Below are 21,551 nucleotides of genomic sequence, written 5' to 3' on the forward strand. Positions count from 1 at the left end.
TTCTAGTGTTTTAAAATAATATATTCCGAGTCAAAGTCATCTCAAAGTTATAACATGTGATTCGTTTCAGCTATCAGACAAAATTTCTGGGAAAAGTGAGAAATGGTGAAATCTAAAAAAACTAAAAAGAATGACCTACAAACGATGACGTATGATTTGTTTCAGCGCCATATAGACAAAATTTCTGGGACAATGATGAGAAACGATGAATCTCAAAATAGTTTTAGTCTTAAATAAAAAGTACTTTCACACTCAAAATCACAGACGGTATGCATAGAGATCAGGTCACAGGTGTAATCATCAAACGGCAGGTCCAAAAAATTCAGTGATGATTTTGGTACTTTTCTTATCCTTGAAACTCTGAATTTTGCTCAACTCTCATAGTACAATAAATTTAACTCGAACCTCTATAACTCGAATGTCCTTATAAACCCCCTTACTTTATAACTCGAAATTTCGTTTACTCGAACAAATTTGTGTTACCCTTGCGTACACGTTTTTTTTTTAAGAAACACACTTTTAAGAAACATGAGGCTCAGAATGCCTAAAAACTAAGAAACATCTAAAAAACATGCTGAGGCTGAGAATGAGAAAATAACATTTTTTAATTCGGTTTTTGTAAGAACCTTCCAATCCAGCCTTCCATGAGGCTGATTATGTCAAAAAGTTTAGAAACATGTAAGAAACATTTAAGGCTCAAAAGGACGATTTGTTAAGAAACATTGAGGCTGCTTGGTAAAACTAGTTTCTTAAAAAAAAAAACGTGTATTCGGATTCCATTGTATCTTTCTTATATTACTTTTTCAGCACGTGAAACATTGTCATGTAACTGTTCGGGATGTCCCAAAAGACCATTCTATTGTAAAGCTGGTGTGGAATCGTGTAATTGCCCAACATGTTCTTGCAGATCAGGAGGAGGTGGTGAGTGTAAAAAAATTGTTTTGTAACAACTAGTATGTTTTCTGTCCATTATCAAGCCCCCCCCACCTGGCAGACCCTCAAGTCACGCAATCACGCAATTATTTTCCCAAATTCACTACCCTGAGTATCAGAGGTTAAGTTTTCAAAGAAAATAGTAACCTCTGAAGACAAATAATAGAAATTTTATCGCGCATGTGTCAATCTAATCACTGTAGAAAAAATCAAAGATGAAGAGCAAATATTACCATATTAATGTCTACTATTTACGAATTCCCCAGAAACCTCCAAGTGTAGTTGAAATGAGTTTATTTCGAAAGAAATCTTTTACATGATCCCCAAATGTATAACAGTAATTACTGAACTTTTAATTATGGAAATGTCACTTTAATTGAATCAAAATAATAGACAGACTTCATCTTATGATTCTCTATCACTGACTCAAAGCATTGATGACTTTTTGTAAGTTGTGTTTTCAACGACGGGAACAAAAATATCAACTTTGAACTTCATCCAAGATCTTGGATGGTCGTCATGGTTACTTTTGTCTTCGTTGATTGCGCGATGAATAGAATCTCGATTCGTTGGCACAGCGTAAATATATGATTTTGAGCTGTGCTTTTCACGGTACAAATTCACGCATTCAAGCAAATTTTCTTTTGAAATTCGGGAAACTATTAGAAAAAAATCGGGAAAAACATTTGAAGATCGGGGAAATTTGCACAAACTCAGTGGGCCAAAGAGAAAACTACATATTTACACAACAAAAATAGCTCAGATTTACATATTCACGTTATCAAAAAATTCAAAATCACGCCACTAACGATACACTTCCTATACAAGAAACTCTTTTCGCTAGAAGATGAGCTTTTTCTTCCATTTTTAGGCTTTAACAGATGTTGTGCCATGTGTAAAGACGGTTGGTTGGGAAGCAAGAAGTACAAATGCTGGAACTGCCCTTTCAGCCGAGGATGCAACTACAAGGGTTGCGGTTGCTATTAGATTATCCTATCTCATATTAAAGCTATGGAAAGACATTATCGAAGCCCGATATCATTATCTTATCTTTAAAATAGAATGCGTGAAATTTAATTCTTTAACTCTTCAACTTATACAATTTACACAATACACGGGTTTCGAATTAAATCTGGCGCGAGAGAAAAAATCAAGTAAATAAAAGGAGCGATAAGGGGAAATGCCTTATAAAAGGTTGATAGATTTCCTTTCTTCTCTTTTGAAAGCCAGGTGTTCATTCAAAAGATGTTTTTCTATTTTAAATTCAATAAAAGAAATATGATTAAACGATTGACTTTTTATTTTAATGTTTTTTGTTTTCATAATGACCCATAAAGTCTGTCACAATGGAAAAATGAGCTAAAATTGCTTGATACACGGCCAATTTTCGTTCTGTTTACTTGATATTTTTCGTGCAAATTTACATGGGATCAAAGCTAAAGCTAAGCAAAAATTTAATTCGAAACCCGTGTATTTTGTAATAGATGATTATTATATTCGTGAAAGTAAAAAGACAATTTCCGATTATCTCTTGAAGAACAATGGTGTTTTGAATTCAAATGTAACCATCAGCAAAATGCAAGAATAAGACCCCATGTGACCCCAGTGACAATCGATATAAAATCACCTGTATGTGCTTGTAGGGGTTCGAAATACCGTTTTCCCGTCAAAATTTTTGCTGAATCCCGAATCCCGAAAATTGAAAAAATAATAACACCGTCACACCGGCTTGTACAGGGCAAAAATGTACCTAAATAATGTACCCGTCGCCGTCTGATTTTAAGACGGTTAATCCCGTCACACCGTAAAAGTACAACCCTCCTTGAAATCGAACCCTTAAAGTGCAGAAAAATTGACCCCAGTTTGAATAAATTTGAGAAAAAATTAACCCCTACCTTCTCTTAAGCATTTTTGTCAACTTTAAGGAAAAAATGTCATATTATCCAACTTTTTTGCTAAAAAAATAGGTTTTCTTGCTTTTTATATTCTTAGTGGGTACTTCCTCTCATTTATATCCTTAGTGGGTACTTTCTCTCATTTAGATCCTTATTAGATCCACTTTCTGAAAGCCTGAAAAACGTGTACCACCTAGGCCCCCGGATTAATGTTCATGGAATACGTAATAAGAAAGATTTTGAAATGGATGGATAGATGGAAATTACTTCTCGAAAAGTAGAAGTAAATCGGAAGATGATCTTATTGAATTCTACGATGAATCAGGTTGGAATTGTCCCGGTGGGAGAGGGGGGGCGTACTTAGGCAAATGGATTTCTAAAGTCCCGCTAAGAGTCGAAAAAATAGGAAAATTTCAACTTTATACCCCCGGAAAGATCAATATTTGGTCAAATTGGTCAAATTTGTCCCAATAAGGGTCGTAAAATTCACAAAATCTTTCAACCCTAGTACCCCCCCCCCGGGGAATTGTGCATTGAAAATTGCAAAATGAAATATCCCCTGTTTCAAATTAAAATAAAACTCGTAACTGGCAATTTTATTTTCTGAAAGTGGCAACTTGTAACTAGTCCAAGCATCCAATCAATTTAATAAAATGTCAAGATTATGAATTCAATATGATTGGGTGAATCATCCCACCATACATGAAACTAGCCTTTTTGGAGTTTCATAAATCTGTAAATTTTTCAAACACCAAAGTTAAAAAAAAGCGGCGTAAATAAAAATCATAACATTCACAACATATTAGCTTTTTAATTCATTTGTCTTTCTTTATTGGTAGTTCAGTTCATCCACAAAAGTTTGAAAAGTGTCCTAACATCTTTGAAGCTCTTATTAGATGATCTCCAAGTATGTTGACTGATAAACTGTTATTGATGCAGACCAGATACAACAGTTTGATATCAACATCAAGCTTATTTAAGGTTCAGGTTTGTCGTCAGATTTCCTGTTACGAATATGGCTTAATTTCCAGTAAAATATTTTCATATTAATTTAGATTGAAAGAAATCAGAGTTTTTATTTTTCTAATCAAAAGTTTTTTCTGCCCGTTGCTTCTCGCTTGTGTTTTGATTTCTTTTTTAGAAAAATCTGCTGACTCGGCATGTTTCAACCACGGGCCGATCCAGTAAACAATTCTATATCAGTGCCGTAAACTAAGTTGAAACAATGGTGCGAAGTCTTCCTTTTTATAAGTCTTTGCAGTAAGGTATCAAATTCCTAAAAATGAGCTTACTTTAAATTAAAAACACTGGAAATACTGTTTTTAAGGATTAATATCTCGAGTTAGGTAAAGAAATCACCTATTCTCGCAATATATCACTAATCTTAATTTTTTGAGAGCTTTCCAAAAATATATAACAGGTTTCCGATTAATATCTCGAGTTAGGTACTGAAATCACCTATACTCGCAATATATCACTAATCTTAATTTTTTGAGAGCTTTCGAAAAATATACAACAGGTTTCCGTTTTCTCAAGCTAAAATTTTCACTAATTTTTCGCCCTATGATTTTTGCCCGAGACTGTCGTATTTGTCCGAAAATCACACCAAAGTGTCCGAAGCAAAATTGGCACCCAAGTTATTTTGATTCCCCTACCCCTTAGCTTTCCAAAAATGTATAACAAGTGCTTTGACTAAAAAAATCGAGCGATTTTACAAATTTCCCCCTACTATATGTCCATTTTGAATATAATTCATTAAAAAAATCGATTATTTGGTAACATTAAAGCTAAAATTAAATATTTACAAAACGTCAGATTATAAGAATATTGTTTCTTTTTATGATAATTTATATTCGAGTGAAGATGAACAGCGGTCAAGTTCTTATTATCAATACACAGATTGATCAATTTTTGTTCGCACTTTTCTCATAGTGGATTAAATGAAGAATAATATAATTAAATGCTTGATCGAAGCAACAAAGATAAAAAAATAATATTTTTAACTTTTTTGGGAAAATCATCCAAAAATATTCTTACAGCATTCTTAGGTTAGGATCCTAATTGACAATTTATAATTTAAAATGGTCTAAAAATGGCATTCGTAGCTTAAGGAGCAAAATTCCATGATGGTGATATTCTTAGCATTATTCTTATTTTTTTGGCCATTTTCATCATGGACATCCCTAAAGTATATTCTTATAAAAAAGCGTGTATTTCAGTCAAGAACACCGAATATAAAATATGATAGAAATAAAACATCACCCAAAAATGGCGCCTGATCCATCTCTAGAAATAAATTAAGAAACGACACACCCTTCCTCTTCCGTCTCGCCTAAGTCCTGCTCTTCATTTTTCTCCATCTCTTTATCCATTGGCTCACACTCGGCGGGTGTCTCTTCCGTATCTCCCCTCTTCAGAATATTTTCTGTTTTCGTGGCGCTTTCGGAAATCTCTTCATTTTTGAGGGAGGATGAAGCCGAAACTTCGTCATCTGTTGATACAGACTGGTATAAAGTTTCACAGTGGGCGATGATGGTACTTAATTGTGGTTGGTATGCAGGGCTAGAATAAGAAGGAAAACATTAAATCACTGTTTATCAAGAGTAGATTCACAGATATAGAGAAACCCCAACAATATTTTTTTGGGAAAATTGACAAAAATACTCAAAAAATGACGAAAATAAGAACATGTTAAGAACATTTTAGGGCTTAAAACTCAAAAAATTAAGAACATCCCAAAGCTTCAAAAATTGAACGTGTGAAGTCATACGCTTTAGCTATGATCGTGTGAACTATATTAGGAGAAATATCTCTTGAATTATATGATACCCATAGGCAGAAACAGACATTAAGAAATTCCTTATTTATCACGGCTATTCTACCAATTTTTACGGCGATTCTCACGATAGATTTTTTTCTTCAAATTTTGCTTTCAAATTTCAAGGAAATTTATTGAAATAAATCTATTGTCGATTTCATGAACAAATTTTTTAGCTCAAATTAATGAAGAAAATCATTAAAAAAGAAAGACATTCGAACGTTCAATTATGGGAGTGTTTTTATGTGAATCTTTCGACTATTCACATAATTAATATTTTGCTTTTACTTCTAGGTATATCGTAAAACATATATTCAATAGGTTTTCGTTGGTTTTTCGAGTTATTAACCCTCGGTGACTTATATGTATTCAATTTGACTTCGAATTTTTACCTTTCACCTATTGAACAGATTAGTAAAGCGCAAGGTTGTGGGTTCAACCCCCATCCGGGTCATACCAAAGATTCCCCAAAATGGTACTTGATGCCTCTCTGCTTGATGCTCAGCAATTAAAAGAAGGATCAAGGGTAAGCGGAGCAATCCAGAGAGAGAAAGAGTGGCGCCCTCCCCTACCTTTGGGTAGATAGCTATCAAAAGAGGAGCCTTTGGGTCGCCTCCGACTGCGATCGTAGACTTACTACCTACATATTGAATATCTGCTTATTATTACAGAAATTAGATAAACAAGTAACAGGTCTCTTGGTAAACATTTCGTCGTTCACATGATTAAAGGTTAAAACTCAAAATTAGTACCTCACAAAATTTAAAGTTTTACTGTAGTGGTCATCTTTGACATTGTCCTTTTTTCATGCAGAGGAATAGTCAATGTTTTCATATGACGAAAAGGCCAATCTCAAAGGCAGAACAGAATTGCAAGATTTCCAATTTTCCAAGACACTGATTTTGAGCACCTTTAGTTATGTAGACGACGATTTCATACATACCATTTCTCTTCCAGCCAATCATTCAGATCTTCCAGGGAAGACATCAACGTGTCCAGCCTCGATTTTGTCATATCCTTAAAAGCAGACACTTTCTCCAACACGTGATTGAAAGTATTCAAATCGCACAATATGAGTGTGAAAATGATGACCCAGTCTAAGCAACGAGCCTCTGCGAACACGTTTAACAAATACCTAAAGGAACAAAAAACGAATAGACTTTTTCATAAATTACGTCACGAACATCACTTGCCTCGTATTCAAACAATTATCATGCTGATTATGTCCTTTGAGACATTAAATTATTTTTATGAATAGAAAGTAGTTTTGATAAAATCCGCTGGGAGTTAATCACCATGACAATAATTTCAAAACGAGGCAAGTAATGTTCGTGACAACTTATGAAAAGGTCTATTGTCTTAGCAGAAGGAAAGAGAATTGAGAATTGTTACAGACTATCACCTCCCTTGGTGGGTTTAGTAGAACAGCGCCTGTATATTATAAGTGCCGAAAGTTTACGTTAAGCAAGTCTTAGCTCTAATTTAAACGGCCGATTCTCTGCCCTGTTTGTTCTAATTGTTTGAGTGGGCAGAAATTGGACACAAAGTTGGCAGTAAAAATCTTTACTTGGGAAAAATCGAAAGAAATCATTGCATTGACGTCAAAAAGGACAATGCATTGACTCTGGACAGTCCACTTTATGCCCACTTTAACTCACAATTAGAATAGGCAGGGCAAAAAGTAGGCCGTCTAAACTAGAGCTTAGCTACAAGCAAGAGATCCAAAGAATTGATACAAAGTCTCAAGTTATCAAAGCGGACTATCATCCTTCCTTGGTGAGTTGCTGAAGCAGGGTCTGTTCATTTTAAGTGCGGAAAGTACCCTTTTTTTGGTTTGTTGAAATTCTGTACACAAAGCTGAAAAAATGGGTAATCAGAACTTATTACACCCCCGCAATGGCTTTCCGCTAATAAGACCGTCCAAAGAAGAACCAAAATATTATACCAACAGAGCGTTATGGTCCTGGTTGCTCAAAATTTTTTTTCGACTCCAAAATGGCCTAGTTTTGTTTTCAGTTAGAATAATCAATTAAAAAAGTTTGATGCTTGGAAAAGTGAAAGGACATTTTCCGGCAAGCAGAGAAACGCTCATGAGTCCAAATGACTTCCAGAACATACTTTAATTTTTCAGTTGATCGATGTTTAACAAGGTGATGTTTCTGGTCGAGGACGGTCATGATTTCACTCATAGTGGGTGGTGATGTGGCAGCCATGTTTCCTCGACCGTCCGCATTGCTCATTTCGTCCAGTGACGTTATGATAGAAACGGAATCCGAAAATGTATCACATGGTTCGTTCTCATCTGTAAAAAAAAATTAAAGAAATAAGCTGCCTCGTTATGAAACTATTGCCAAGGTGATTTCAAATCTCTCGAATTTTCAAGTTTTACTTTTATAAATACAGAAAACTTCTTCCAAAATTCTTTGCATTAATCACCATAGAAATAGTTTGAGAATTAGGTAGACGTTGCTTGTGACGTTATTCATGAAAGGTCTTTATCCATTCATTCATTTAAAAAAAAATTTAAAAGGAAAAATATAATGATATTAAGACAATGGATTATTGCTTCATTGCCCGTCATTCTCACTTTCTTTATACCTCTGATGGAGATGAGTCTTGCCTCGATTTCCCCGTCAACCGTTGTGTTTGGGTAACTGAGTTCACTTTCAATTGGAGTTGTGGGAGTGGCAATCTCACTTGTTGATTGAAGAGTACTTGCAGCTAGAAGGAGAGAGCGGATATTTAATCGGAAAAATAATCAATAGTATAGTAAACTCCCGCCTATTGGACAATATATCATTCGAATCTTTCTATAATTCGCACTTGTGTCCAGTCCCCGTCAAGGAGAAGCCCACTTAAAATAGTTTATACAATTCGAATCTCTCTGTATTTCGAACAAATAGAATTCTCCTCTAGCCATCTTCGGTTTGAAACTCAATGCTTATAACGACCAAAAAAATAGACCATCATTGAACTACAGTGGATTCTCGCTAATTCGAAAGCGTTAAGAAAAGTTGAAGATTCTTGAATTTGAAACTCAATGCTTATGACAACAAAAAAATAGACCTACATTGAATTACAGTTGACTCTCACTAATGCAAACTCGAACGGGAAATTATATAAAGCTTAGTAAAGCTCAAATTACAGATGTAGAACGATAAACTCGGTATACATCAAAATATTTGAATTAAAAAAAAACAAAAAAACTTAATGCCTATCCTATTCAAACCGTTTGTGGTGTAATAGGATACCCTCATTTTTGAGTGAGGCTCTTAAAAACCGATATCATAAAAAAGTAGGCGGTCGAAAGATATTGCGTTGGATGCAATAACAAGACAAATCAAAAATAACATTGATAATACCTTAAGAGGAGAAATTTTGGCGGGAATTTAATTTGGCGGATGGGTGAAAAAGTAGGCTGCTGGCATCCACTAACGGATTCGTGCTCCTTATAGAGGATGCTTAATAAGCTATATTTCCTTTGTCCAGAGATTTGCAGACATTTTTAGCTGGCGAGTGTCTACAAAATATAACATTACGTAATGTTTAAATTTTCTGTGAGGCACCAAATCATACATTGGAAAATATATTTGGATTTCGAAATAAAAGTAGGCGGAAGGAAGTTTGCTTGTTTTTCTTCCTCCTTTCTTGTTTAATGTGGAGATTTTGTAAAAGATGAGAAATTAGATTTATTGAATTTAAGTGCCCTGATGTATCTTCTGTGTGCACCAACAAAATTTTGCTTCATAAAACTACATTTTGATGCTTGAATTTGGACTTGTATGAGTGTATAATTTTTTACCACACTGGATTCGTTGATCACTTTGGCTCCAGATAATTGTTTTGTCAGTTCTACAGATATGTTGCAGATTATTTCAAGGTATTCTAGTTATGTATATACAGTACATTTTGGGGGTCATACTGAATATTTCTTTATGATTCTACAAAAGGGAGTGTTGTTGCTCCTTCAACAAGGGCCTTTAAATGTCAAAACAAACAAAGAACTTTTCTTCAGCTTTGGCATTTCACTTTTTAATACTGTGTGGCCTTTGTATCTTTTCAGGTACTTAGCTTCAATTCTTTGAAAAGATTGGAGTGTTTCTGGTTGTTTTCTTTCACTTTTGTGTTCATATTTGCATTTTTTGAGCTTCGACCGAAGAGCTGATGGAAAAGTTTTAATAAATTTACAGACCAGATATCTTATAAAAGTAAAAGTCAAAAATAAATCTACAGACTGTACATAATGTGCGCATCAGATTGTTTTTTATCTTTTCTCTGTTTTGTTTTTCTGGTCTGGGATTCGAATTTCGAATGTAAACATTCCATTGAAAACGTTCGAAACGATCGTTTTTGCGTACACATCAATGTCAATCAAATTATTATCTCGCCAAGATTTCCTTTGCGAACCGGAAAGCGGTTGGTAGATCATTAAGCAGACCTATACTACCTGGGGTTTTGTAGAGGTCTGCGATTCAGACTAGTGAAAAAGTTATTTTCAGAGCCAAATTTTCTTCCCACCAAAATTTCTTCCCTTAAGGTACACTTACATATTTGACTGACACCTCGTCCTAGGGTTGGTACTGCATTGCATTTTGGGTAATCCCATTCGAAATAATCGTGAGTATACGACATTGCTCTTATAAAGTTGTCTACGCAAGCTGCACGAAATCTGTAACAGGAAAAATGGAAATATTGTTGATGAGCTTATGAATCAGACCTTATACACGTTTTTTTATAAGGAACCCTGACTTGGCTCCGCGCCCGGAGTCCCTTAAAATTTCGAGAGAATTCCAGCCTCAAAGTTCCTTGTCGAGTGAGTTCCTTATTTACTTCCTTAACTTGTTTTCTTATTCTCAGTCTGACCAGCTCCTTAACAATTCCTTATATTTTGGACCATTTTCAGTCTCAAGTTCCTTATAAACGTGTTCTTTATGTTAAAAAGACGTGCAGTCATCCTCTCTCAAGGCTGATTAAAAAGCTAACAGAATCTTCGTGTAATGTACAGAAGGTCAACGAGACTGGGATAGTGCAAAAAGGATGCATTTGATAAGTAGTATTTTAAAACGCTTCGAGGGGTTGTTTTTGTAAGTGTTGGTCAAATTATTCCATTGAAAATTTTGTCCATTTTGGATTACCCTTTAAAACGCTTGCGACTTGCAATAACTTGTACAAACTGAGTGTTATCTCAATTGAAGTGCACGTTTTTTTATAAAAACAAACTATATATATAAACAACCCTTCACAGACCCGGTAGAATTTTTTCAATCAGTGGGGGTACCAAAGCTCGCTGGAGATTAATATTCCCATTTTTTTATGGCTGGAAATTTGAATTCCTTTGTTTTGGAGCCAGAAAATTCAGTGGCAATGGAAAAACTAACATAATAGTTTGCAGCGAACATTAGCTTATCTGATTATTTTCAGCGGGGATAAAAGTTAGTATAATTAGAACATCCATAGGCTTCAAAAGTTTTGGATGTTCTTAAACGCTCCATTATGAAATACGATATTATCTTTTTTTTATCTTTTGTTACTGACAGTTTTTATTGTGATTACGACATAAGTAAACAGAACATTATTGATAGACGCATCAAGAAACAAATCAAATTCAAAAAAATAGTTTTTTTGTTGAGTGGGTGAAGTAAGAACATGTTTTGAATGTAAAATGAAAGTTTGGGCGTTTTGAGATTTCAACAGTTTTTGAAAAACTTGAAACCATTTTTAGCCTGAAGAATGGAGAGAAAATTTTCGAAGAAGGCCATGTTGTGATCAATTTTAACGGTAGGTTATTTATTGTGATTAGTACTTAAAAAAACCTTTATTTACACGGATGACCCAATAGAGGCCTCAGAGTCCTTATCAAGAAAAAGATATAACCATGTGTAGTCCCGTGTTTTCCGAAATTCAGGGTAAAAAGGTTTAAATTTAAAAATACTGCTTTTTTCTTGTTTTTTTTGGCCATTTTGCCAAAATTCCGAAATTTAAGAATGATATCTCCTTTGGAAGAAATTACAAAGTGAAACTAACCCAAAATCTCGTACGCCCCCTCCACTTTGTTAGGCACTGCAGACACTCATACCCGGGGGGCACTCATACTAAAAAGCACTAAAGTATTTTTAGGCCATTTAGCCATTCAAGAAGCTGAAATAAAAGTTTTATTAAAGTTCCCTTGAGCCATTCTACTGTTTTTTAATCAACTACTTTGTCTTCCTAAATCAATTTGCATTCTAATTCCCAGAATGCAGTCAAGTATGCTTTGCTGACTTAATAATTGCCTTTCAAATTGTTTTCTTATCTTATTGTTTTTCTTTGCTTGCCAAAAAAATAGCCATTTTGACTAATGCTAGAATTTCATTTTTAGTATAGCGATACTTTGAACATCAGCTATATAATTTCATTAAGTAGTAATCTTCAGGTTCAAAAAATTTTGAAATGATTTCTCTCAAAAGTTATAGTGCTTTAAAATATGCATCGAGAGATTTTGAGAGCAATTTGAAAATGTCACTGGTCGCTTGATATAGGTCCATTTTGGCAACCTCTAAAAAGCTCAGAAAAAAGTGTAAAATTGACCATACCCTGACCATATATTAAAAAAAACCATAAAAAATGGCTATGCCAAGTTTTATCTTCTTTTTTTTCATTTTTGGCACTTTCACAAATACCTTTTTCTTTTCTTCGATGAGTGAGGCCTGAAAAACCCGAGTTATGAAATGACGTCACAACTCAGTTTTTAGGTGCACCTTAATCCTTCGAGCATCTTCCTATTTTTTACTACAATCATAGACAAAATATTTGAGACAAAGGGGATTTCCCGGTGAAAATCTAAACACCACATATGATTTTTAAGCGCCTAAAACTACAGTTGGAAAGTAGAGTTTTAACTCTGAGTTTTAACATGAGACTTAAGACTTAGAACCTTAGGATTTCAGGATTTTAAAAGCTAAAATTTGCTCCAATAAGGCTTGGAATATAGTTTAGAAGCCATCGAACCCCTCCAAAATCGAAATAATCAACGAAAGAAAGTGGAAGTGCTAAAATAGCAATTCTCGCCCGAACTTTAAATTCTGAAAAACTTTAAAATAAACTAAAATCTCATTATGTGTCGACCATGATTGTATGAGAAGAATCTTGGAGGGGGGGGGATATGGATGATTCGGACACCTGTCTGGTTTGTATTTCACAGACCAGAATGTAAACTTGACCAAAATCATGTATTGACTAATTGACTCGTTCGATTTGACTGAAATTTGTTCCTTAAGCCTGATTTGTCAAATAAAAGAGACTGGTAACAGAAAAAATCCTCAGGAACTAATCAAGCTTTTGACTTGAAATTCTTACAGGTGATATTTATTGACCTTCTTAGCCAGTGTGCTAAATTTAAATTTAGTCATGTTAGTACGGTCTAGTTGTGCAAATATTGTGCACAAAGGCGTAAAAGCATGAAACTTTGCACAATGGTAGTTTAGGGGTTAAAAATGGATTTAAATCTCAGACCCAAAAAATTGACACCTGTTTGTGTATTTTACAGACCAGAATAGGTTTCCAGACTAAAATGAAAATTCTTTTCTCCAAAGTATGTCATGTTACATACCGTTGGAAAGCATTTTTCATGCCCGTTCAGAAAAACATTACAACCCATATCTGAAAATGAAGCCAGTAAAAGTTATTTGGGAAGGTTGTTTGAAAAATGACCGAAAATGACATAATTGCTGACGTCAGCAAAAATTCCAGGACCACACAGACACGTTTATTTTTGTGAAATTCAATAGAGGATCTTTCAATGACCAAATGGATAGCTTTGCTTGAGAGTTAACCTCACTTGACATAAAATATGGCGTTTTCATGACCGGTCGAAAGCCTTAGGCTAAAGGGTTTGCACCAGGCGTGCCCATGGTAGAGCATTACTAAGGCAAAATTTGTCAACCTAACAATACTCAAAAAAACTATTGTAAAATAAGCTTGCAGCTGATCTAAACAATAGTATTTAGTACCTGAGAGGTACTCTATTGAATTTTACAAAAATAAACACGTTTGGGTGGTCCTGGAATTTTTGCTGACATCAGCAATTACGTCATTTTCGGTCATTTTTCAAACAACCTTCCCCAATAACTTTTATTGGCTTCATTTTCAGATATGGGTTGTAATGTTTTTCTGAACGGGCATGAAACATGCTTTCCAACGGTATGTAACATGACATACTTTGGAGAAAAAGATTTTCATTTTAGCCTGGAAACCTATTCTGGTCTGTAAAATACACAAACAGGTGCCAATTTTTTGGGTCTGAGATTTAAATCCATTTTTGACCCCTAAACTACCATTGTGCAAAGTTTCATGCTTTTACGCCCTTGTGCACAATGTCTATGACTTTTGGCACATTTAGACTGCACTATGTGAGCAGTTAGTATTTTAAAGACCGGTCCGTTTTTTGCTGAAATTTGACTGCAAGCTTGTATTATCAATATCTAATACTTGTCAAAATTTTAAGCCAATAGCAATTCCAATCAGCTGTTTAGGCAAAAAAAAGGTAATTTTAGGCTGGTCTGTAAAATACACAATACCAACAGCCGGCAAAAAATGACTATGCCCCAAAAATAGACGTCACGTAGAATTGAGGGGGGGGGGGGGCTCCCCCCGGTTGCTCGAAGGGTTAAATTTTGAAGTTTCCTAACTCGGATTTTTAAAGCATGAAGAATGACCTCCGTCTAGCATTATCTCGAGTTAAAATCACTGACGGGCATTTTTATAATTATTCTTTAGATAAACTAGAATACAAATTACAAAGTAAATAAGAATACCCTGAGTATCAGAGGTTAAGTTTTCAAAGAATATATTAACCTCTGAAGACCAATAATATAAATTTTATCGCGCATGTGTCGATCTAATCACTGTAGAAAAAATCAAAGATGAAGAGCAAATATTACCATATTAATGTCTAGCAGACTGTATCAGTATGCAGTTTACTATTCACGAATTTCCCAGAAACCTCCAAGTGTAATTGAAATGAGTTTCTTTCAAAAGAAATCTTTTAAATGATCCCTAATATATAACAGTAATTACTAAACTTTTAATTATGGAAATGTCACTTTAATTGAATCGAAATAATAGACAGACTTTATGTTATGATTCTCTATCACTGACTCTTTTTACAAAGCATTGATGACTTTTTTAGGTTGTGTTTTCAACGACGGGAATAAAAATATCAACTTTGAACTTCATCCAAGATCTTGGATGGTCGTCATGATTACTTTTGTCATCGTTGATTGCGCGCTGAACAGATTCTTGATTCGTCGGCACAGCGTCAATATGATTTTGACCTGTGCTTTTCACGGTACAGCACCTGACCCCGAGAATGTAGTAAACGACGAGAATTTCTAGACATAAAATTTTAACTGGAATTAATTTTTTTCAGCGAAAATCTGAATCGAAGTTGATTTGATACTACCCGAATTGAGACATTTTAAAAATAAATCCTCTCTAAATCCAAATCTATTGGAATTAAGTTATGATGATAGGGTATTTCTTATTCCTAATGAACTAAGGAAAAAGGGAAAATAGTCAATTTCAATATTTATTGTTCTAAATTAGATATTTTGAAGAAAATGTTTGACCTACTTTTTGGGGTTAGTTGACCTACAATTTGGGGGCCTTCATAAACCGACATAAAAAGTCTGTCAAATTATATACAGATTGTTTGTTGTACTTTCATAACATGAAAGTATGACGTAAGAGATGATTAATGTTGACATTTTGAGCTGTTACGATGTGTCCCAGACCCGCTGGGACCCCAGCCCAATCAAAAAATTTGCCTAAGTTTGGAACTATAGAATTTCTATCCCCATTGGGACTTTAGTAGACATCTTTGGACCTGATGTGGGAAAAAACTTCCACCGGGGCTGTGAGGCAGGGGTGTTGTTACATTATTCACATAATTTGAACACAAAATTTTCAACCTATAAATTAAAAACAACTTTTTTGTCTCTTCTTTTCGTCCTTTCTTTTACTTTTCATCATTAATAGCACGATAAAATTAACATCTTTGTTAAATTTTTGCCAGAGTAAATTTCTAAAGTATAAATTTCACACAGAGAACAATAATTTCCGATAAATACTGAAATTCTGCTCTCGACAACCAAATCTTTTCACCTACATTCTGGGGGTTAAAAAGCAAAAAAATCCAATTTTCAGAACAACAAAATGCTCTTTAGAAAATTGTTTTGGCATAAAATATTTCTAAAATTTTCTGTTATAATTAATCCAATTGAAAAAATATCAACATTTTACTAATACTAGATTTAAAGCCATAAAACCAAACCTACATTCTGGGGGTTATAACTTAAATGAGAGTCAACTTTAAAGACCAAATAAATTAGCCTATCTATCAAAAGTAATGAAACTAACCCCTGGGAAAGGATTTTGGGGGTTCAAAATTTCGTTGAAAACATTCAATATTTTTTTAAATGCAAATCTGCATCTTTCAGGTCTGATTCAAATTTCACGTACATTCTCGGGGTCAGGTGCTGTACATTATAGTATAGACGCTTTACAATATATTGTCAGCACTTTGTAGTCCTTAATACTTTAAAAGTATTTGATACGTTTGGCGCACGTACTATATCCATCTTTCAGGTTAAAAAGAAAGGTGAACAACTCTAATTTTTCCATTCTCGTTCTTTTTTCACATAAAGGATGTCAACATACAAATCAATCAACCAAGTGATACAAGAAGTCCAACATTGGCTTCGATTGGCTGTTTTCGAACATGGACCTCTCAAAGAATCACTCTTGTACGTGTTTCATAACAAAGGGAACGATTCATCTTATATAGGTTTGCCTAGCAACCCGACAGACCTCTACAATGAGTTATCTACAAAACATCGAAGAAAAATTGCGGATTTGGTCAAGAAAGGAGTCCTCAAGAAAGACCAGCACGAACTGCTGTTACCAACAGATGGCAGTAACAAAACATTCTCTGATAAATTCGATATCACCCTTATCGTACTCGCAATCCGGAGTTTTACTTCATTGCCACCGCCAAAGGGTGGTTGGAATATGACTCCCGCCCCAACAGATATCACACTAAACGCGAATACAATCCGTGCTAGAGATTGGAGGAATTTTTTAAACCATACGAATCCAGAAGATGTTGATTTGGCTCTTTTCAATCAAAAATGGAATGAAGGTGTTCAGATTGTCCAACAGATTGGATACGCACCACCAGATCTGAACACTTTGAGAACAATCTCATTGGATCCTAAACATGATCTTGTTTTGAGATCATTACACTCTTTAATCAATAACGTCGTCTTATCACAACAGAAAAATCAAAGTGATATCAAAGCTCTTCAAAAGGAAGTTAGTGACCATACAGCTGCCAATAATTTGATGAGGACCGAAATCAACAAAAATGTGGCAGATGTAGAGATGCTGAATAAACGTTTTGCGGGGCAGAGGGAGGATATTGCAAAATGCTTAGAAGAGGATTCAACCAAACGGTTGGAAGATCAGGTGAACATCACAAAACGTTTGGAAGAGGAGTCAACCAAACGGTTGGAAGATCAGGTGAACATCACAAAATGTTTGGAAGAGGAGTCAACCAAACGGTTGGAAGATCGGAAAGAGATCACAAAACGTTTGGAAGAGGAGTCAAAAAAAAGATTGGAAGATCGGAAAGAGATCACAAAACGTTTGGAAGAGGAGTCAAAAAAAAGATTGGAAGATCGGAAAGAGATCACAAAACGTTTGGAAGATCAAGCAGAACTATTGGACGATCGTACAGAACTATTGGTTGACCAAATACAAACAATCACTAGGAAAGTTGAACTTCTAAACGAACTCAAGAATGAAGAACAGAAAATCCAAAACGACGATTTATCGGGTAAGACAACCTTACTAATTAATCACCTCTATATTTAGTTTCAAATGAATGGCTGATTTCTTTATAAATTATTTTTTGTATCTGAGAACAATAAGTTCGAAAAATGATATTCATAAGTTTTGTTTCCATCTTCTTTTCATATCAGATTTTAAACGAAAATGCTGCAAAGAAGTGTTGACATATGTTACAGAAAATATTGGAGAAAACTGGTTCCAGCTTTTAACTCTTCTATCGAAACGTCAAGGTGTGCCCATTGCTAATCCACAAGACACCAATGTTAAAAGTCCTTCGCAACAATTGATGGATCATTTTAAAAGTCTAGCTTTTCAAATCAAATGGCAGGATTTGAAAAATGCATTAGAAGCATTGGATTTGGGCGAAATGGTGGATCATATTGAGCAAAATACACTCATCACACAAGGTAAACACTTTTTTTGACACTTTAATTCCAACCGACAGAAATAGAAAATAAATAATGCTCAATCATCAAATTGACAACGAAACTGAAAAAAAAATCTTACTTCGTTTCGTTGTCGAAAAAATTGACAACAAAACTAAAAAATTGACGACGAAACTGAATATAGATTGTTACTTCGTTTCGTCGTCGAAAAAAATCGACAACGAAACTAAAAAATATTTGAAAATGGTGGCTGTGATGGTTGGGAAATGGCAAAATCATCAATTCTGATCGATTCTGAAGAGGGATTTGATAGTTCTGGTAGATGCAATGCTGGTGAAGATGGTTCTTGTGAATAAGATGCTGGCAATGATGAACCAGAATAGGGATGCAATGGTGGAGATTGTTTGAATAACCGGTGTCAATGGAATCATTGGAACTAATCAATAGTCCAATTGATTAAATCAATGGAGCAAGTGATGGAATCAATGGTGCAAGTGATGGAATCAATGGTGCAAATGATGGCATCAATGGTGCAAGTGATGGAATCAATGGTGCAAGTGATGGAATCAATGGTGCAAATAATGGAATCAATGGGGCAAATGATGGAATCAATGGTGCAAGTGATGGTATCAATGGTGCAAGTGATGGAATCAATAGAGCAGACGGTGGAATCAATGGGGCAAATGATGGAATCAATGGTGCAAGTGATGGAATCAATAAAGCAGACGATGGAATCAATGGTGTAAGTGATGGAGTCAATGGAGTAGATGATGGAATCAAAGCTGTGGCATGATGAGATGATGGAATCCATTGTGTGGGTGATGGAACCAACCATTAGTTCTAATGATTCCATTGACACCCCTGTGATTCCAAAAATCTCCAGTATTGCATCCTTATTCTGGTTCATCATTGCCAGCATCTTATTCACAACAACCTTCTTCACCAGCATTGCATTTACCAGAACTATCAAATCCATCTTTAGAATCCATCATTTTCAATGATATTTCCATTTTTCAACCACCACGCACCAGGGCCATCATTTTCAATTTTTTTTACTTTCGTTCTTTCGTTGTCAATTTTTTCGACGACGAAACAAAGTAACAATTTATTTTCAGTTTCTTCGTCAATTTTTTTAGTTTCGTCGTTAAAACACTGAAGGAAAATCTAAATGACACTAATGGGCTTTTATGTTTGAGAAAGCTAAAAAAATGAAACTTATAATCAAACTTCAAACATATATTTATTATAGGTCTACAACTAGCATCGAATAAGCTTCGCCAGCGCTATGTGGACGATCTGATCCATTGGTTCCTTGATCAACCTCTCTCAATAACGAATGTTGGAAACAAATCTTTATCAAGAGAAGAAGCTTACATCGACCTTGCCGTTATCTCCAGTGCTTCAGTGGATCGAGAATGGAGTAATTCAGATCGTCAAACCTTAATGGAGCAGAGGTATTTGGAATTCGAGAGTATTGAAATACAGGATATTGTGAAAGATACTGACCAATTAGTGGTAGTAAGGGGCGTGGCAGGTGTGGGTAAGTCAAGCTATATTCAAATGCTAGCACTGAAATGGGCTAAACGCGAGATTATGAACACTTTCAACGACAAGATTGACTTTCTTTTTACCTTCACATGTCGAGAAATCAACACTTTGCCAGATTTAAGCGGTATCGAGGATCTACTACGAAAAACTTACCCGGAAATCTTCAAGTATGTAACCTTATCAGATCTTCAAATGCTCACAAACCGTATACTTTTAGTAGTTGACGGTTTGGATGAACTTAGTGGAATGTACCAAGAAAACCCAACCGATCAAATGACCACCAGTGCGCGAGTGACGATGCAGATCATAGATACTTATCATATTGATTTAAAAGGACATAAAACCATAGCTTGTGGTCGTCCTAATGCATGTGAAACAGTCCAAAAAGCATTTTCAAAAACCCAACACACTAAGAGAGTTGAAGTATGCGGTTTTCGCAATGCAATGATTAAAACTTATGTTCACTCTTTCTTTAAAAACGATACTGAGAGATCAGAGCAAGTATTGAAGGTCATCAAGAGATCTGGCAGCCTTCAAGCAATGGCGAGTGTCCCCATCTTTTTATGGGTTATATGCTCAATCTACGCGGAAGACTGTGATGTCGAAATTCACAGCGTCACTGAGCTCTACGTTTACGGTCTGTTAGTTTTCCTTAAAAATCATCTCAAAGGTTGCATGGATATCAAAAATAAAACTTTACAAGATATTGCTAACTCTCCTACCATTGGGGAAATCGTATACTCCCTTGCCAAACTGTCCACCAAAACCTACATGAAGCACCAGGTCATCTTCACACAAGATGATATGGAATCTCTTAATTGCGCAATCCAAATGCAGCAGACCGGATTTATCACAAAATTATCGATGGGAAATATTTATAAAGAATGGTACCAATTTAAACACTTGTCTTTTCAAGAATTTCTGTCTGCCTTATACTTATGCCTTTCCAAAGGAAATACCGTTTTCAACCAAAAACGTGAACTGTCAAGTTGCAAACAAAGTATCATAGGAATTCACTATCTCTCAACAGACGGACAGAATACAGTGTTCAACGATCTCTATAAAAACCTCCAAGAAATTCATAAACGTAACTCTTCATTTATAGACACTCTGAAAGCTCCTTTGGTGTCTTTATCGTACCAAAACTATCTGAAGGAGACATTAAAATGGAGTAAGAATCTGTCACATCTGATCAAAGATAACTGTCTTCATATCGAAAGCCTTGATTTAAATTTTCTGGATGGATTTAGAGAAAGTGGATTTTCCTTATCCAAAAATCAGATTGAAAAATGTCGTCATGTCTCAAGCGCAAAACTCCGAATGCTGCCTTCATCTATCAGGCACCATCACTATCACGAAACCATTTTACAGTTATTAGACTTACTGAACATAACAACGATTGATGAGTTGCATTGGAGTGGAATTAAACTATTAAACGAAACTGAGGAGTTGTTTACAACAACTTTTTACAAATTCGTTAATATAGTTATGAAGGATATATCTGATGCTGCATTAGAATTAAACAGCACGAGTTTATTAAAGGGACAACGCTTTACACACATCTTCCTGGATCGTAACTATGATTACACAATAGAGTTACCTTCTCAAGGAAAGGTTTCTATCCCTGTTCAGTTTCTAGATTATTTTAAGGTATTTGTTTTTTGCGAATTATTTGACGATGAAGAATGCATTATCAGTATTGCAAAGTATGTTTTGAAGAACAAACATCGCGGAAAGTCTATTTCCTTTGAAAATTATGAAGTGGCTTCCAAAGTCATACCCATATTTAAAAACAATTTGACTGGAGACTGGACAGAGTGCTTACGTGATGATATGATTGAGAAGTACCAAAGATATGATTTGTATGGTTGGTTTTGATTGTTTTTTAATTTATAACGATAAAAAATGAGAAATATAATTTCTCAAAAATAGGTTTTAAGAATTCATTTGATTGAAAAGAATCTTTTGGGTTAAATCTGAATTGAATATTTCACTCCAGAAAATGCTTTCGCGATTCGTACAAAATACTCATTGTCAAAGTGGCTTTTTACCTTAAAAATTTATTTCTATTGTACATTCTTTCAT

General features: G+C 34.9%; 3 protein-coding genes and 1 long non-coding RNA gene across 4 annotated transcripts in view; 2 read left to right on the forward strand and 2 right to left on the reverse strand.

Moving 5' to 3' along the window:
- Positions 1–811: 811 nt before the first annotated feature.
- On the forward strand, positions 812–1,849 carry LOC136810892 (uncharacterized). The gene is made up of 2 exons (XR_010847173.1): positions 812–921; positions 1,805–1,849. It is a non-coding gene; the product is annotated as an uncharacterized lncRNA (long non-coding RNA).
- Positions 1,850–5,098: 3,249 nt separating this feature from the next.
- On the reverse strand, positions 5,099–6,775 carry LOC136811827 (uncharacterized). Its single transcript, XM_067068454.1, has 2 exons — positions 6,590–6,775; positions 5,099–5,390 (listed from the first exon to the last, which is right to left on the reverse strand). Exons 1-2 carry the CDS (start codon positions 6,658–6,660, stop codon positions 5,126–5,128), a joined length of 336 nt encoding a protein of 111 aa, XP_066924555.1. The 5' UTR covers positions 6,661–6,775; the 3' UTR covers positions 5,099–5,125.
- Positions 6,776–7,636: 861 nt separating this feature from the next.
- LOC136811849 (guanine nucleotide exchange factor subunit RIC1-like) overlaps positions 7,637–21,551 on the reverse strand; it is a 50,206-nt gene continuing 36,291 nt past the window's right edge. Inside the window, exons 30-32 of the mRNA XM_067068483.1 lie at positions 10,194–10,315; positions 8,245–8,367; positions 7,637–7,948 (exon numbers count right to left, since the gene is read on the reverse strand). Of these exons, the coding sequence (XP_066924584.1) occupies positions 7,659–7,948; positions 8,245–8,367; positions 10,194–10,315 (535 nt within the window). The 3' untranslated portion in view covers positions 7,637–7,658. The remainder of the gene's footprint in view (positions 7,949–8,244; positions 8,368–10,193; positions 10,316–21,551) is intronic.
- Positions 11,264–21,344, forward strand: LOC136810941 (uncharacterized). The gene is made up of 4 exons (XM_067067531.1): positions 11,264–11,424; positions 16,329–17,518; positions 17,664–17,939; positions 19,168–21,344. The coding sequence occupies exons 2-4, from the start codon at positions 16,330–16,332 to the stop codon at positions 21,342–21,344; spliced, it is 3,642 nt and encodes a 1,213-aa protein (XP_066923632.1). The 5' UTR covers positions 11,264–11,424; position 16,329.

The sequence above is a fragment of the Clytia hemisphaerica genome, unplaced genomic scaffold (genome assembly GCF_902728285.1).
Source record: "Clytia hemisphaerica strain Z4C2 unplaced genomic scaffold, Clytia hemisphaerica genome assembly, whole genome shotgun sequence".
Lineage (NCBI taxonomy): Eukaryota > Metazoa > Cnidaria > Hydrozoa > Leptothecata > Clytiidae > Clytia > Clytia hemisphaerica.

Excerpts from the sequence above, each read along its gene's own strand:
- LOC136810941 (XM_067067531.1), top strand. The coding sequence starts at position 16,330 with ATGTCAACATACAAATCAATCAACCAAGTGATACAAGAAGTCCAACAT. Across the intron at positions 17,519-17,663 it reads CCAAAACGACGATTTATCGG|ATTTTAAACGAAAATGCTGC; the intron begins GTAAGACAACCT and ends TTTTCATATCAG. Across the intron at positions 17,940-19,167 it reads AAATACACTCATCACACAAG|GTCTACAACTAGCATCGAAT; the intron begins GTAAACACTTTT and ends TATTTATTATAG.
- LOC136811827 (XM_067068454.1), bottom strand. The coding sequence starts at position 6,660 with ATGACAAAATCGAGGCTGGACACGTTGATGTCTTCCCTGGAAGATCTG. Across the intron at positions 5,391-6,589 it reads GATTGGCTGGAAGAGAAATG|CCCTGCATACCAACCACAAT; the intron begins GTATGTATGAAA and ends TTCTTATTCTAG.